General features: G+C 43.8%; 1 protein-coding gene across 11 annotated transcripts in view; it reads left to right on the plus strand.

The window, feature by feature from the left end:
- Positions 1 to 17010, plus strand: part of csnk1g3 (casein kinase 1 gamma 3) — a 224408-nt gene that overhangs the window by 192657 nt on the left and 14741 nt on the right. For 4 of the 11 annotated variants that reach the window (XM_033017519.1, XM_033017515.1, XM_033017517.1 and 1 more), the window contains exon 11: positions 9168 to 9263. The exons of 4 other annotated variants lie outside the window; for them this stretch is intronic. In XM_033017519.1, coding sequence (XP_032873410.1) covers positions 9168 to 9263 — 96 coding nt within the window. Of the gene's footprint in view, positions 1 to 9167; positions 9264 to 9459; positions 9511 to 17010 lie in introns of all 11 variants that reach the window. 3 more of the 11 variants (XM_033017514.1, XM_033017513.1, XM_033017512.1) reach the window with 1 other exon arrangement.

Below are 17010 nucleotides of genomic sequence, written 5' to 3' on the forward strand. Positions count from 1 at the left end.
GAAGGAGGTTTTAATGACATGGCAGATGTGAGGCTCAAGGGAGAGGGTGGAATCAAAGATCACGCCAAGCTTGCGGGCCTTGGGAGATGGGGAGACAGTGGTGCCGTCGATGGTGAGTGTGGGGTTATTGATTTTGCTGAGTGTGGCTTTGGAGCCTATGAGGAGGAATTCTGTTTTATCGCTGTTGAGTTTGAGGAAGTTATGTTGCATCCTGGTTTTTATAGCTGACAAACAGGAGTTGATATGGGAGAGGGGGGGGGGGATTTGGTGCCGAGGTAGATCTGGGTGTCATCGGCGTAACAATGGAAGTCCAGGTTGAAATGGCGGAGTATCTGACCAAGGGGGAGGATGTAGATGATGAAGAGGAGGGGGCCGAGTACGGAGCCTTGGGGAACGCCTTGAGTGACTGTGGCTGTAGCAGAGGTGTGGTTGTGGAGAGAGATGAAGTGGGATCTGTTGGAAAGGTAGGAACGGAGCCAGCTGAGTGCAGAGCCTTCAATGCCGAGGTCTTTGAGTCTGGTGAGCAGGATGTTATGGTTCACTGTATCGAAGGCTGCGCTCAGGTCGAGGAGGATGAGGATGTTGAGGGAACCAGTGTCAGCAGAGGTGAGGAGGTCGTTGAGGACTTTGAGGAGAGCAGTTTCTGTGCTATGGAGGGGGCGAAAGCCAGATTGGGGGGGTTCAAGTAGGTTATACGCAAGGAGGTGGGAATGAAGTTGCGACGCAACGATACGCTCCAGGGTTTTTGAAAGAAAGGGGAGGTTTGAGATTGGGCGGTAGTTAATGAGAGAGGAGGGATCAAGACCAGGTTTCTTTAAGATTGGTGTGACAGCAGCAGTTTTGAAAGCGGAGGGGCCAATTCCTTGGGACAATGAGGAGTTGAAGAGATTGGTGAGGTTGGGGCAGAGAACGGGGAGGCAGGACTTCAGCAGGGGAGTGGGGAGAGGGTCGAGGGAGCAGGTAGTGGGTTTGGAAGAGCTGATGAGTTTGGAGATTTCAATAGGGGTGACCAGGTCAAACTGGGAGAGGAAGCAGTGTGGAGGAGGGGTAAGGAGGTCAGTGGAGATGTTGAAAGGAGGGGCCTTGGTAGGTGGTGGAGTAGATGCTGGGGAGTCGGGTACAGGGGATAAAGATTGATAGTTGGTGCTGATTTTATCAGCGAAAAAGTGGAGGAATGAGTTGCAGAGAGCCGGAGTAGAGGTAGGGAGAGTGTTGGCTCGAGGCTTGAGGAGGTTGCCCACTGTGGAGAAGAGGGTTCTGTGGTTTAGGCAGGGATCAGTGAATATGGAGGAGAGGTAGGCAGATTTTGCAGCAATGAGGGCATCTTTGTAGTCAGTGAGGTGGAGTTTGTAAGCTTCAAGGTGGACTGTGAGAGATGATTTCTTTGTGAGTCGTTCAAGTCGGCGACCAGTCTATTTCAGTTTACGAAGTGCAGGTATGTACCAGGGTGAAGATGTGTTGAAAGTTACGGTTCTTGTTTTGAGGCGGGCCATAGTGTTAAGGGAGGTAGACAAGGTGGAGTTGAGATGGTTTGTGAGATCATCAGGTGAGATGGGGGCTGAGTCCAGGGGGAGAGTGGTGGAGAGGAGGTCAGAGATGGAGGGGATCAATGGATTTTAGATTACGGAAGGTGATTTCTCGGAGGAAGCGGGGGCGAGGTGTCGGAGAAGGGATGGTGAACCGTATAAGCTTATGATCAGAGAGGGGGAAGAGGCATGGATGGAGGTCGAGTACCGGTTGATTTGTGGAGCAGACCAGGTCAAGGATGTGACCTTTGTCATGGGTGGGAAAGGTGACGTGCTGAGTGAGAGAGAAGTTGTCAAGTAAAAATGCGAATTCAGATGCGAGCTTGCAGGTGGGGGAGTCCATGTGAATATTTAAGTCACCAAGTAGCAGCAGACGTGGGGAGAGGGATGAGGCCAGTGTGAGGAGTTCAGTGAAGTCAGATAGGAAGGAGGGGTTTGGTTTAGGTGGCCGATAAATGAGGATGACTGTCATGGAGGAAAGGGTTTTGAAGGCGAGGAATTCAAATGATGCTACTGGGGGGAAGGTGAGTTCAGTGATCCGAAAGTTCTGGTTGAAAATAACAGCGAGGCCACCTCCATGGCGGGAGGGGCGGGGTTTGGAAATGTAATTAAATCCAGGTGGGGATGCTTGATTGAGGGAGAAGAAGACATTGGGTTGTTGCCAGGTCTCAGTGAGCAGAAGAAAGTCCAGAGTGTTGTCAAGGATTAGTTCATGGAGGGCAAGGGCTTTGTTGTTGAGCGACCTGGTGTTGAGGAGGGCAAAGTTGACATTATGAGAGGGTGGAGGGATGGGGGCAGGCTGGAGAGATCTGAGGTTGTCCCGGTTGACAGTGCGTGCGGTCAGCTGGGGTGGGGGGTGACGCAGTTGAGGGGGGGTAGAGCGTGGTAGTGAGCAGATGGATGGAATGGAATGTCCGTGGTTGAAGTAAACAAGCTTGCGCCGAGAGCCTCTGTGGATGAAACGGGGTCGACGTAGAAGTCTAAGCTGTTTAATGACTTGGATGCAGGATGGGATGTGGTTGTTGAAGAAACCAGTCATTTGTAGAGTTGAATATTTGAGCATGATGGTGAGGATGCAGAGAGGTGTCCAGCGGTGCAGGTGCAGGTGGAGAGAGTATCCAGCAGTGAGGGAGCAGAGAGGTTGTCCAGCAGAGCGGGTGCAGCGAGGTGTCGAGCAGTGCAGGTGCAGAGAGGTTGTCCAGCAGTGCAGGTGTAGAGAGGTTGTCCAGTGGTGCGGGTGCAGAGAGGATCCAGCTCCCTTACTGGTGCAGGGAGGTGTCCAGCGTCAATGATGCACAGGCACAGGAGGTGCCCAGCGTCCAGCATCGATGGTGCACAGGCACAGGAGGTGTCCAGCGTTGATGGGGCACAGGTACAGGCAGGGAACAGACAGGCAGGTAGGTAACAGGTAGGTAGCAGACAGGGGGTGGGGGGACGGGGACAGCGGGCGGAGAAGCGGCGAACAGTCAACGCCAGCGTCCTCTCCGGGCAGCATGCAGGGATTCTAGCGGTTCTGGCGGCTAGCAGCTAGCAGCTAGCAATATAGGCCGCAGGGGACGATTGTTCAGCGGCCGAAAACGGCCAAAAAAACACCACAGACCACCGCAACCGGAGCGACCCTCCAGTGGTCCCACGTCAGGTGGTAGGTCAAGACCTCGTCCGGGATGGAAATAAACCGCAGTCGGCAATTGAAGCAGTTAAAGCCGATTCGCGGTAAGGGACCGTTGTTAATTTGAATCTCCCACCGCCGCCATTTTTTCCCCCGAAAACCTAGCCTCCATAACTAGGTTGAAACTGAAACATACCTGTATGACCAAATGTTCAAGTTCAAGTTCACATTTATTGTCACATGCACCAATTATAATAGTGATATTTGAGTTGTCATACAGCCATACAAGTCAAAAGAACACAATACACAATAGAATTTAACATAAACATCCATCACAGTGAAATCAGCATTCCTCACTGTGATGGAAGGTGATAATGTTCAGTCAATCTTCCTCCTTTGTTCACCCGTGGTCGGGTCCTTGAACCCTCCGCAGTCACCGCTACGGACGGCCCGATGTACAAGCCCTCCCGTTGGGATGATCGACACTCCGACGTTGGGACGGATCAGAACACACTCCACGGCTTGGAACTCCCGAATCGGCCACTTCTTATCGGAGATTTAACGATGTTAAAGACCACGGGCCAGCGGTTGGAGCACTTCTTCTGGCATCCTTGGCAAGGGAGCTCCAACATTGGCGACCCTCGGCAAAGGATCCCAGGCTCCGTGATGATAAGTCCGCGCCACTCTGGGCTGGTCTCCGGTCTGGATAGGCCGCACCAAACCGGTTGTTAGGCCGCGAGAGGGGTGAAGATGCGACAAGGAGAAAAGTCGCATCTCCGTTGAGGTAAGTGGCTGAAATTGGTTTCCCCCTTATCCCCCCCCCCCCACCATCCCCCACATAAAACATACTGAGAAACATTAAATCATACATTTAGACGCACTAAAAATAACAAAAAAAGTCAAAAGGACAGATGGGCTGCTGGCGAGGCTGCCGCTCGCAGCGCCACCCGATGATAATGTTCAATTATTTTATGGTACAAAGAATGAAGATCTGGTCAATGTGAGATCTTCTTCCACGTCTCAGAGCCTGGGAGAGAGTTTATTAAGTTATCTCCCCTACATTAAGTAAATCGAGATGGTAATAAACATATCATCCACACATTCTAAAGGTAATTTTCATAAATACAGTTCTCCATATGGAGCACCACCCAGATCAGGCGGTGTAATTTAACCACAATTAACAATCCCTATATAGTTTAAATCAATTCCTCTTCCTAGCAGTAATCTGAGGGGAATTTTGTGGAAAAGCTGTGTTCATTTGTTTTTCGAATATCTTGCACAATGGTAATAAAAAAAAAACATCTTTGCATTAGAAGGAACATTAGACTGGTGCCTTATATTTACTGCCTTTTTTAATCTCTCCATTCCGATTGCCAGTCTTGTATTTCTGTTTTCTGCAATCATTTCTGCCTTTTCAAGGTTATTTGGCACTGAAATTTGTTGTATCTTTTCTTGCTGGATATTTAACTGCCTTGTCTCTAACAATGCATTCTTCTTTCTTGCACTTGATAAATTTGGGAGAAGATGTTTTTAGTAGATTAAACCTGGCCTTTTACTGTTCCAAATTCGCACGACATGATTTGGGTTCTCAGCCACTGCATGCTTAGATATGCACAGCATCAAGGCAACCGTCTTAATACAGGGCTTCTTAATGGCAGTCCATCATGTTGTTATACAAGTTTCCATTTTTACAGAACTAAATTAATCACTGTATACTTGAATCCTACATTGGAATTTGGGGCTTTCAGTATTGATTCTCAGGCCCCATCAAGCATGCAATATACCAGGAGCTGCAGATTCTGTTCTGCTTCTTAAACTTGCTTCCATCAAAGTAAATGAGATCATATTTTTATATGAATAATGAAATGAACATCTGCTGTTTTGTAGTGCATTTAATGCTAGCAATAGTGGATTAATTCCAAACCTTCCATCTTTCTTGATTTTCTACTGCCAGAATCTACTCTAGTGCCTCTACTTCCTTAATTTGATTTAGAGTGGTAGAATTGAATGGTATTGAAATGGGTGCTCAGCCCACCTAGCCCAGGTGTATCCACACTAATTCCATTTGCCTGCATTCCGTCTGTATCTTTCTGTGCTATGCCTACTTAAGTGCGTGCAAAATGTCTCTTATACATAGTGATTGTACCCAACTACAGGCCTCCTTTGGCAGCAAGTTCCAGATACCAACTACTCTCAATGTAAATAAAACTGCATTCCCCTCAAATCTCTCAAATTCAAGTAACAAACAAGAGGCTGGTTAAGCAGCATCTGTGAGGAGAAAAGAATTGTTTTGGATCAAATCCCTGCATCTTGTGCCTCTTTTTTTTAAACTCTCCTCTCACCTTAAATCTATTCCTTCATTTATTTTTATACCTATTGTGAATATCTCCTCTATGTCTCGTATGGTTTTATATATCCCTATCAAATCATTCTTCATCCTACTCTGCTCTAGAGAAAAAAAAGCTCAGCTTATCCAATTACCCCATAACTGAAGCCCTCCAACCTAAGCAACGTCTTGGTGAATCGCCCTCTTCACTCTCGCCAGTACAACCACATTATATGGTATGGCGACCAGAACTCCAAGTGCATTTCATCTGTGCAGACATAATCATCTCAAGTGCTGTCTGTGGTATCAAATGGCTAAATATTATGTAAAATTGATGTTTTTACGAAAGGAAAAATTATCATTTTTGTGGTGGTGCCATTGCCCGTTTTGCATTAGCAGAGCTGCCAAGGAGTACGGATTTTCCGTATTTTGTACAGAAATGTGATTAGAATACTGATGTATGATTTTGTGTTGTTAAATACGGATTTTAAATACGGTCATCAGTTCAGTCTGAAGGGTCTTGACCAGAAACGTCACCCATTCCTTCTCTCCAGAGTCGCTGCCTGTCCCACTCCAGGTTAAAACAGAGCGCTGTTAGTTTAACCGGTGGGAATTTAAACAAAGAGCTGTGGGTTCTAAATATAGCGCTACCGGCTGGAGCGCTATGGGCTCTACACATAGCGCTATGGCCACAGCGCTATAGGTCACAGACTGTTCAGGAAAATTCTCGTATAACAATGAATCTTTGGAATTCTCTTTCTCAGTAGAATTTGAGCCTTTGATTATTTTTCAGGCAGTGGTAGAATTCTGGATAAGCCTAGTGGTGAAAGGATACCAGTAGGATTGCAGCTACATTGGGATTGGCCTTGATTTTACAGAACGGTGGGTGGGCTCAAGGAGGAGAGAGGGAGGGCTGGAGAGAGGGAGAGGATGGAGAGGGGGTGAGAAGGAGAGGGGAGTGAGAAGGAGAGAGGGAGGGAGAGGGAGGGTGGGAATAAGAGAGGGAGGGAGAAAAAAAGGAGGAGGGTGGGAGGGAGAGGGGGAGGGGTGGAAGGTGGGGGGGAGAGAGGGGGAGGGGAGGGAGGGGGAGGGAGAGAGAGTAAGGAGGGCGAGAGAGAGGGAGCGAGGGCGGGAGAGGGAGGCTTCCAAAATGGCTTCTACATCATCATCTGGTGCTAAAAGCAGGAAGCAGCCGTTCAAACAGCAGTATACAAAGAGATGGCAATGAATGCACTGTTAAGTAAGATGCGTAGAATTTGTTAATTGGTAACAAAGTTATGCATTCTTGTACTCTTACATGAGTATGACTGCACATGAAAAAAACCCACAATTTTTTCAGCAAAATGGCACCGCGTGAAAATACTGATTTCCTCAGAAAAAAAACTGATTTTCAGGTAGTAGAATACTGAAATGCTCTGACAAAACTTGGCAGCTCTGCGTTAGCGGATGATTTTGTGCATAAATAAGGTTCTAGCTGATATCAAACATTAATTGACATAGTTGTAAGTCTTCAACCACTTATTTTTTGTATCAATTTCTTGTGTTCACAAGATTCAAAACAATTTAATACCTTTTGACAGTTGCATATCTATTACGCTCGGATATTAAGTTGGGGACTTTTGAGTTGCAGCTTCTTTTGTTGTCTACATAAAACCGCTTGGTGTCTTTATTGTTTTATCTACTAATGTCACCAGGATTACGTAAAGTGCCTTGAGCCTCACAAAAAGCAGTAATTTGTTTATGCTTTCCAACCCAGAAGGACATGAGATTACCACATGAAACAAGTGTGCAATTCCTTAATTCCACCTACTGGTACAGAGCCCCAGATGCCATTTAGTGCCATAGAGCACAGTACAAAACCCTGGTGATTAGATGCCCAGCCAGGGCATGTGGATAGTGGGCAGTTTCGGAATTCAAGGGCCTTATCAGGGCAGACGATTGGTGGGGGAGAGCAGTGGTTACAGTGCTGAGTTGACATTATTGGGGTTTTTTGTGAGATGATGTGTGATGATCAACAATGACTTTGGAATATTGTGTCCAGTTCTTGGCACCATGTTATAGGAAGAATATTGTCATGCTTGAAAGGGTTCAGAGAAGATTTACGTGGATGTTGCCAGGACTAGAGGGTCTGAGCTATAGGGAGAGGTTGAGTACGTTGGGTCTCTATTCCTTGGAGCGCAGGAGGATGAGTGGTGATCTTATAGAGGTGTACAAAATCACGAGAGGAATAGATCAGGTAGATGCACAGTCTCTTGCCCAGAGTAGGGGAATCAAGGACCAGAGGACATAGGTTCAAGATGAAGGGGAACAGATTTGAGGATTCTGAGGGGTAACATTTTCACACAAAGGATGGTGGGTGTATGGAACAAGCTGCCAGAGGAGGTAGTTGAGGCTGGGACTATCCCAACGTTTAGGAAACAGTTAGACAGATATATCGATAGGACAGGTTTGGAGGGATGTGGATCAAGCACAGGCAGGTGGGACTAATGTAGCTGCGACATGTTGGTTGGTGTGGGCAAGTTGGGCTGAAGGACCTGTTTCCATACTGTTTCACTCTATGCCTCTATAATGAAGAAATTGGGATGGTAGTGATCAGTGATTGGGGCATGACACAATTGCAAGGTAGCCCAAATGTTAGATGATGAATTAGGCGACACCCGAGCATAATTGTTGCCCAGCATCGCACTATTAAAATCCAGTTATCCCTGGTGGTACCACGTGGAGTACATTTTCCAATTCAATACTCCGAAGGAGCATTTTGTGGAATTACATTATTGGATGCATGTGATGCATGGAAAGTGCAATTCGTGCCCGCAAATTGCCCAGTCAAATTTCATGAAGGGTGTGAAAGGATTCAGAAAAGATTGTAGCGTTTTACATCGGCAAATGGCACTTTCAATTCTCCAGTACTGGAATAAAAAGTGGCTGGAATTTTTATCACAACCTGCCTTGGCAATGATGAAATTGGTACTAAAGATAGACACAAAATGCTGGTGTAACTCAGCGGGACAGGCAGCATCTCTGGAAAAAAGGAATGGGTGACGTTTCAGGTCGAAACCCTTCTTCAGACTGAGATTGTTACTTTTGTCCCTCGCAGGGTGATGAAGGGGGATGACTCATGTAAAACAACAGCAATGATTCAGTATCACTGATCAGATTACTCCTGAAAGTATATCTGAAATGAATTGCAGTGGGTTCTGGTTAATCCTCCACGTAAATTGCCTGTCATTTTCTTTTGACGTCGATTGGGTGTTGATTATTAATGAGAACACAATACATTATTTTTGTTTCTCAGATATCTCTAAATTTGATGGAACTTGTATTATTGAATCATGTGATGTTTAAATCCATTAATAAGGAATCACTGACAAATGTTAAATTGTTCTGACATTGTAAATAATTGGGATTTACAGATATCAAAGGGAATGGGAAGGAATCATAATCAAATAACCTCATGTCTTCAACCAGTTTGCCTCAGTCTTGGTGTTCCCAGATATTGCAGCAAAATTAAATAATCAGTTCTCAATGCATGAATATTGATATTATACTAGTCAATATAATCATTTGTCTGTTTTTGTGGTTGTGGGATCTTGGGGTGCTTTTAAGTTTATTTTAATCTTCCCACAGCATGAGGTTTAATGAGTTGTTGGGTTTTTTTCTTCCTTCCTTTTCCATGCATGCTTTATAAAATTAAAAAAAATGGCAGTCAGCAGAGCACAGGGGTGCTTGGGACACTCAGCAGGCCAACTCCCATCAGTTGAGAGCTCACCTGGCAGCTGACCGACATGGTGGTTCTGTACAGGTATTTTCTGTTTCTTCTGCATGTCCCCCTCTCCTCCCTGCATGCTTGTATGGTTCCTTGGACACAACATGGTTGCATTGCTAGATGAGCTACTGCACCTCTCCTAAAAATCATTCTGAATATGTGCATCGATGTGGTGATACATCAACCTAGAGAAGGTCTATACTAACCATAATTTGCTCCTCTTCCTTGCCAGCTGTTCACCAACACCATTGATCTCTCCCTACCGATTCTTCCCATACACACGGTATGCTGGTTAAAGGTCGAAATATTCAGCTTGGGACTCTTGCAAAATAGAGCTGCAATGAACTTGTTTGAGGACTTTGTCCTTACCTTGATCCAGAGAGCCCATTGTCAATTCTTAATAAAAACCAATGTTGAATCCATGTTGAATCCTGAGATTATGAGGAACTGAATTACAGATTAGATCTTGTAAATGCATTTATGGACAATTACATTCTTTAATATGTCTCATCTGGACAGGATGAAATTGTTGATTTTTAATCATGCTGATAACAAGAATTGAAACTTCAATTTTGTGCAGTAAAATTTAAGGATTTCTCTTTTAATTTGATGTTAAGATGCCAACCCATGCCATTATGATGAAGATTTAATGAAGGCCTATACCCTGCATACAATCTAATCAGATGCACCATAGAAACAGGGGAATGGGACTTCAGTCTCTTAATAGAGACATTATATGGCAGATTTCGATTTTGGAGAGTGGAATAAAGAGCAGCATCATGTTTATGTATTTTATCCTGGGTGCAATTTGTAATTATGTTAAAAGTCAAAATATGCATTTTGGGTCTATTACAAAATGAACTTCTGCAGTGAACTTCTAACCATACTTAGAGTTAAATCTCTCCATCTCAATTTGCAATCATAGCTGTTATAATCATATTTTAATCATAACTGCCCTGAAAATAAAGGTGTATGCCAGAAAAGAGGGACAGAGTTGTGTCCAAGTAGCCCCTCTCGGTTAAACCATTTTAAACTGCGCGTTCTGTATCAAGAGGTGAGAGCGAAGCTGGGATTTTGGTGTTCAAAATTACTTGGGTCGTTGACGGAGTCAAGAAGAAAAAAACAATTTATTTTGGGAGGAGTTGATATTTAGTGGCAAAGATTGAGATAATTGACAAAAGAGCCAATTGAGGATAAGGAAAATGTCTTTTCACTACAACGTTCTTATTCTGCAGCTCTGTGTGTGCGTGCGTGTGTGTGTGCGCGAGAGAGGAACAAAATAAAGCATGCACATATATGCTTGCTTTATTTGCGTAGTGTTTATAAAATGACATTCTACTAAGTAAGATACTTTGTGACTGGTCTTAAAAGATCAATGAAAGGTAGAAATAAAATACAATTTTACACCTGAAACAGTTCCCTTCTAGCCCATTGAATCCAGTATTCAACCCAATTGCATGTGAAGTTACAGGATGTTTTCTCTAGAAATTGCATGAGCATCACTGAGATCGTTAGTGAATACATGCATGTCCTATGTATTGAATATCTGTTTGCTTTGTGTGGAGTGTGGAAACTGCAACAACAAGTGCAAGTGCTAATCTGCTTCTTTACCTACTCTGTTTTCCAATACTAGTTGTGTAGTTAGAGCATAAATTCTTGCATATTGATAATAAGTAACACTGTGCATTAAATATTTGTTATGCTCTGGGGAACAGTATTTTTTCCAGTATCAGTGTTATTTGCTAAATAAATGTTGTCTTCCTTTTGTTCACTTAGTATGTATTTTGAGAGCATTAATAGCATGTTACTTCACATCAAGTTTATTCTTGAATATTCACCAGACCAGAGATTGCAAGCCACAATGGTTCAGCATCTTTTCCTTTTTAAAACTAAGTGGCCTCGGCCACATGGTTTAAATTTAGATGCAATTTGTTCTTGTTGGCAAATTAATTAATGTAGAAACTTGGGCATTTTGCATGAATTATAATCAATAAGTGACACCACGTCAGAGGAGAGAAGGAAGGTTCAACAATAAGCTTGGCCGGAGATGTTTGTTTAAAAAGGAGAATTGCAAAGCTATGCAAGGAATTCAAACGCCAGGGTGAAGGCATAGTTCTCAGCAGAGACAAGGAGAGCTGGGTGTGCATGCACAAGAGGGCAGAGTTGCAAGTGACTCTGAAGTAAGGTTGAAGGAGTTTAAAGGAATGAGGAAGGTTTGAAGGCCAAATGAGATCTTCAACTTTGAAGTTTGCAAAATGGGCAGTGATGACATCATGGAGATGCAAGAAACTGCAGATGCTGGAATCTTGAGAAAAAAACCGTCCTGAAGGAACTCAGTGGGTCAGGCAGCACCTGTGAAAAGGAATGGATAGATGAAGTTTTGGATTAGGACCCTTCAGACTGATGGGGATAGGGAGGAGAAAGCTGGAAAAGATACCATCTAGATTCGGCATTCTATCTCAATTTCTCCTTTCATCTCATTTTTAACTATTTTGTTCAACGTCCATTATTATCCAATATCGTCAATGTTATACCTTTCAACTCTTTGTACATGGATGACATGAATTTAAGTGCAGGCTGTATATTTTCTGTAAAACAGGATAACTTTACCTCATGTTTTATTCTGTTGTACGTCTCTATTTTGCCCACTTAATTACCTTGAGCAGCAAACAGGATTTTTTCAATTACAGCACAAACTTGTGGTGTACCCAGATAAATTTACAAGCACAATGAAAGTTTACATCATAAACAATCATATTAATAAGCTACCAATTTTAGCTTATTTTCTGTGCGAGATTTAACGTTAGTCATGTACCATTTTACAGGAGATTATATAACCCTCTTTTTTTCTTTCTCCCGGCACATGGCCATTCCTCCCAGTGGAATAGAGAATCACAGGAGTATCCATTGTACCACAGGACAAGCCTGATTTGTGTGATTCATTCATGGTTGAATTTTAAAGTCTATACTATTTTAATTTCTACAACAGATCTATAGAACTGATAGACAATGGTGTGCTCTATTGCCTTTAAGCAGGTGTGATATTGTCAGCAGATTGCCACTTAAGTCAGTAAAATGTGATTTTTTTAAATCACGTTTACAATTTCATTTGCCCAACTCTTCAATTATGAAATGTCCCATTTTGGATTATGGCCATCCTGTTTTCCGTTTGAATTTTCCACGCATTTGACAGAGTACCTCAGAAAGGGGTATTGAAATTTAGCGAACTTGTACTGTCAAGTGCGATGTCAAGCATAGGCATGTTATTTTGGGTCTGTACAAGCTAGTAACAGTAAAACCCCATAATCTGGTATACTCAAGGTTTTGGTGGTACCAGATTGGCATGTTTTCTGGACTGTTGAACATTATTCCCTGCTAATACCCAACCCACTTTTAGTTAGTTTTTTTAATCTTGTGCGTTCATGACATTGAGTTATGAAAATGTAGGAGTGCCAAGGAACCAGAGCCCTGGTGATGTTTGTGGAGCCAAAATCAGGCCTCTGGTGAGTCTCCCGTGAGTAGGGGCAAGTGTCTTTGTGAGTCCTGAGGGAGTAAAATGAATCGAGCCTCAGTGAGTCTCAGCAGGGATGGGACTGTGACTGCAGTGAGCTTTAAGAAAGTGTAGGTGACCAACAATTGGGATTATCAAGCAACTGCACAATGAAATATGGAAGATAGAGACAAAATGCTGGAGTAACTCAGCAGATCAGGCAGCGTCTCTGGAGTAAAAGGATGGGTGGCGTTTCGGGTTGGAAGCCTTCAGGATCTGAAGAATTCTTGAGGCTGAAGAAAGGTTCAGACTCGAAACGTCACCTATCTGCAAACAAGAAGGCTGTCCACTGTGCAAGAGCCTGGCCAAACATTTGAAACATAGATTATTTTGTGCCATCATCTATCTGTTTTCCCCTGAGATGCTGCCTGACCCGCTGAGTTACTGCAGCACTTTGTGTCTGTCTTCGGTATAAACCAGCATCGGCAGTTCTTTCCTACATAATAAAATATGGAAGTTTTACCATTGTCTATTCCTTGATGCAGCCAGTTGTGTGAGTAGGTTTGAATAACTCTTGACTGCTGATGGTGGGACTATTCCAGGAGGACAAGAATGTCATAAGAGGCATACACCATGGAAACGGGTGGTTCGGCCCAGTATGTCTATGAACACTCATAAATTCTAATCCCGTTTTCCAGCACCAGGCCTGTAGCTTCTGTGCCGAGATGTTTCAAGTAGTTGTCGAGACAGTTAAATACTATCAGCAATACTACTACCATCACTCTTTCAGGCAGTGCATTCCAGCTGTTCACCATTCTCTGGGTGAAAAAGGTTGCCTTTGCATTCCTTCTAATTCTGTTACCCTCTTACTCTAAATCTAATCTACTTCTGTTAAATTTCCTGCAGTCTCCCTTATCTATAACCCCTCATCATTTTATATATCAATCATGGACCCCCCCTCTTAAACTCCTCCACTTCAGGAAAACAGATCTAACCCCTCCAGTGTCTCCACATTACTGAAATGTTCCTTCCCAGGCAGGTTGTTATCCTAATATTAGGTTTCCCTGGTCAGTTCGTCCCTTCCCACCCGAACCACCCCCTCTCCGGGCACTTTCCCTTGCAATCGCAAGAAATGCTACACTTGTCGCTTTACCTCCCCCCTTGACTGCATTCAAGGACCTAAGTAGTCTTTCCAGGGGCGGCAGAGGTTCACCTACACCTCCTCCTACTTCATCTATTGCATCCACTGCTCTAGATGTCAGCTGCTCTACATCGGTGAGACCAAGCGTAGGCTTGGCGATCGCTTCGCCGAGCACCTCCGCTCAGTTCGCAATAACCAACCTGATCTCCCGGTGGCTCAGCACTTCAACTCCCCCTCCCATTCTGAATCCGCCCTTTCTGTCCTCGGCCTCCTCCATGGCCAGAGTGAGGACCACCGTAAATTGGAGGAGCAGCACCTCATATTTCGCTTGGGCTGTTTGCACCCCAGCGGTATGAACATTGACCTCTAATTTCAGGTAGTCCATACGTTCTCCCTCCTTCCCCTCCCATTCTCAGCTCTCCCTCAGCCCACTGGCTCCACCTCTTCCTTTCCTTCGCTCCATAGATGCTGCCGCCCCGCTGAGTTTCTCCAGCATTTTTGTCGACCTTCGATTTTCCAGCATCTGCAGTTCCTTCTTAAACAACTTGTTATCCTAATAGTTGATATTTATTGTAGTCATAGTCACACAGCATGTAAACAGGCCCTTCGGCCAAGCTTGTCATGCCGACCAAGATGCTCCATTTAAGATGGTCACATTTGCCCCATATCCCTCAACCTATCATTTCCCTGTTCTTGTCCTAATGTCTTTTCAATGTTGTTATTGTACTTGTCTCTGGCAGCTCATCTCATATACTCTCTACCATCTGTGGAAAAAGTTGCCCCTCCGATTCTTATGAAATGTTTCCTCTCGCACCTTGAACCCATGCCCTATAATATTTATTCCCCTTCTCTGAGGGAAAAAAATCTACATTTCCCTCTCTATTCCCCTTATGATTTTGTACACCTCTGCAAGATCACTCCTAGCCTACCCAAACTCTCCCTCGAGTCCTGGCAATGTCCTCATAAATCCTTGCGCACTTTCTGGCTTAATGGCATCTTTCCTCTAGTAGGGTCACCAAAACTGAACTCAGGTTTTGCCTCGCCAATGTCTTGTTCAGCTGTAGCATCTTGTCCAATTTTCTTTCATGTTTTTGAATGTTTTTCTATCTTTTGCTGAAAAGCTTTTGACCATTGTTAAAGTTTTGACCATCATGTGAGATGCTTATTTTGTGTACAGATATGTAATTCTTTTGGTTCTTTTATCCCACAGTTGTTTTTTTTAATCCGATTGTTGTTTGGAGGGTCTTGTTATGTTTTCCTATACGGAAAGAGTGACAAGTAATTTACTGGGATACCAATTGCTTCAGGGCGTTCTGAGAATATAAAATGCAATTGTTTTTAGTTTACTGCACTACGATGGGAAAAAAAGATTTCCATACTTTTTCATTCTGTTATTCCCTATGCATTTGAAGAACATTTGCAGATGACACGAAGCAAATTTGCAGATAACACAAAGCTGGGTGGCAGTGTGAACTGTGAGGAAGATGCTATGAGAATGCAGGGTGACTTGGACAGGTTGGGGGAGTGGGCAGATGAAGTTTAATGCGGATAAATGTCAGGTTATCCACTTTGGTAGCAAAAACAGAGAGTGGTGAGTCTGTGGAATTCTCTGCCTCACAGGCAGGTTTTCTGGATGCTTTCAAGAGAGAGCAAGATAGGGCTCTTAAAAATAGCGAAGTCAGGGGATATGGGGAGAAGGCAGGAACGGGATACTGATTGGGGATGATCAGCCATGATCACATTGAATGGCGGTGCTGGCTCGAAGGGCCGAATGGCCTACTCCTGCACCTATTGTCTATTGCCTAACATGAATTTGAAGTAATGAAGAAAATATAAGCGTCAGAACATGTGTGATTTAGAATAGTCTTTGTAAGTCACGTGTTCACAAGTGTATCTCCCAAGTAGAAGTTTTCCTTGAAGAGCATTTCTTCACCATAGCATGCTCCTACAAGGAACTAGACTCGATAAATAAAGTTGAGATATAAATATTAGATAGGTGTGCTGAGCAGTCTGAAGAAGGGTCTCGACTTGAAACATCACCCATTCCTTCTATCTAGAGATGCCGCCTGTCCCGCTGAGTTTCTCCAGCACTTTGTGTCTATGATGCTTATAACTCAATGCCTTTCTAAAATATTATCTGGGCAGTATCTGTGGTGTTGCCTTTTTGATGAGAAGCTAAAATAACATCCAGTCTGTTCATGGTTCATGTAAAATATTCCACAAAAAGCTGCACTTATGTTAAAAAAATTTCAGGCTACCGTATTCTGCTCAGACTATCTTCTGTGGTTTTGAAGGAAATGCATTTGGGCATCAGATTAGTAAGAATAAAAGTGTTTCCTCCGAGTTCAAATGATAGTGAACCAAGGCTCTTCTCCCATTCCTAGGGATGGCCCCCCCCACAGGCAGGGTGGATTTTGATTTTACGATGGAACCTACAGTGGCTCACAGTATTGCACTCAGAATACCACTGAACCTGTGACATCCCAATTCAACAGCACATGAATTCCCATTCTGCCTCAGCTGACTTCTTTCTGGAAGTATAAAAAGCACAAAAGCTTTAGTGTTACACCATTAGTGGAAACAAGGAATAGCAGATGCTGATCAATACCGAAAATAGTCACAAAGTGCTGGAGCAACTCAGCTGGTCAGGCAGCATCTCTGGGGAAAAAGGATGGCAGACTTTTCAGGTCAGGAAGATAATAAAAAACTGTATTAAGAAAAGCAGTCTCGTATATCTTAAAATGTCCCCCCCTCATCTTAAAGCAATGCCCTCTAGTCTTTGACATAGCCGATAACTTTTCATCAAGCAGTTATCTTGCAGGACACCTCGTAATTTTCATGTAAAAGCTACCTATTCTACAGCTGGCCCTTTGATTGAAAGCAGTAAAATAAATAATTGGCTATTAGCTATCAGCAGTTTTTGCATCCATGTTAATTTGTCTGGCTTGCGTGTTATTATTGAAAAGAAGTTGTTCAGCACTGCTCTCTGGTTGTGGTAGGATAGTATAGTTGTCTGATAACAGCTGGGAAGAAACTGTCCCTGCTTCTGGCATGTAATTCCTTTTACATGTTGGGAGGGAGGAGAATAAAATACTACACATGATTACAACCAGGCCGTCCACAGTGTACAGATAAAGGATGAAGGGTACAAC

The sequence above is a fragment of the Amblyraja radiata genome, chromosome 3 (genome assembly GCF_010909765.2).
Source record: "Amblyraja radiata isolate CabotCenter1 chromosome 3, sAmbRad1.1.pri, whole genome shotgun sequence".
Lineage (NCBI taxonomy): Eukaryota > Metazoa > Chordata > Chondrichthyes > Rajiformes > Rajidae > Amblyraja > Amblyraja radiata.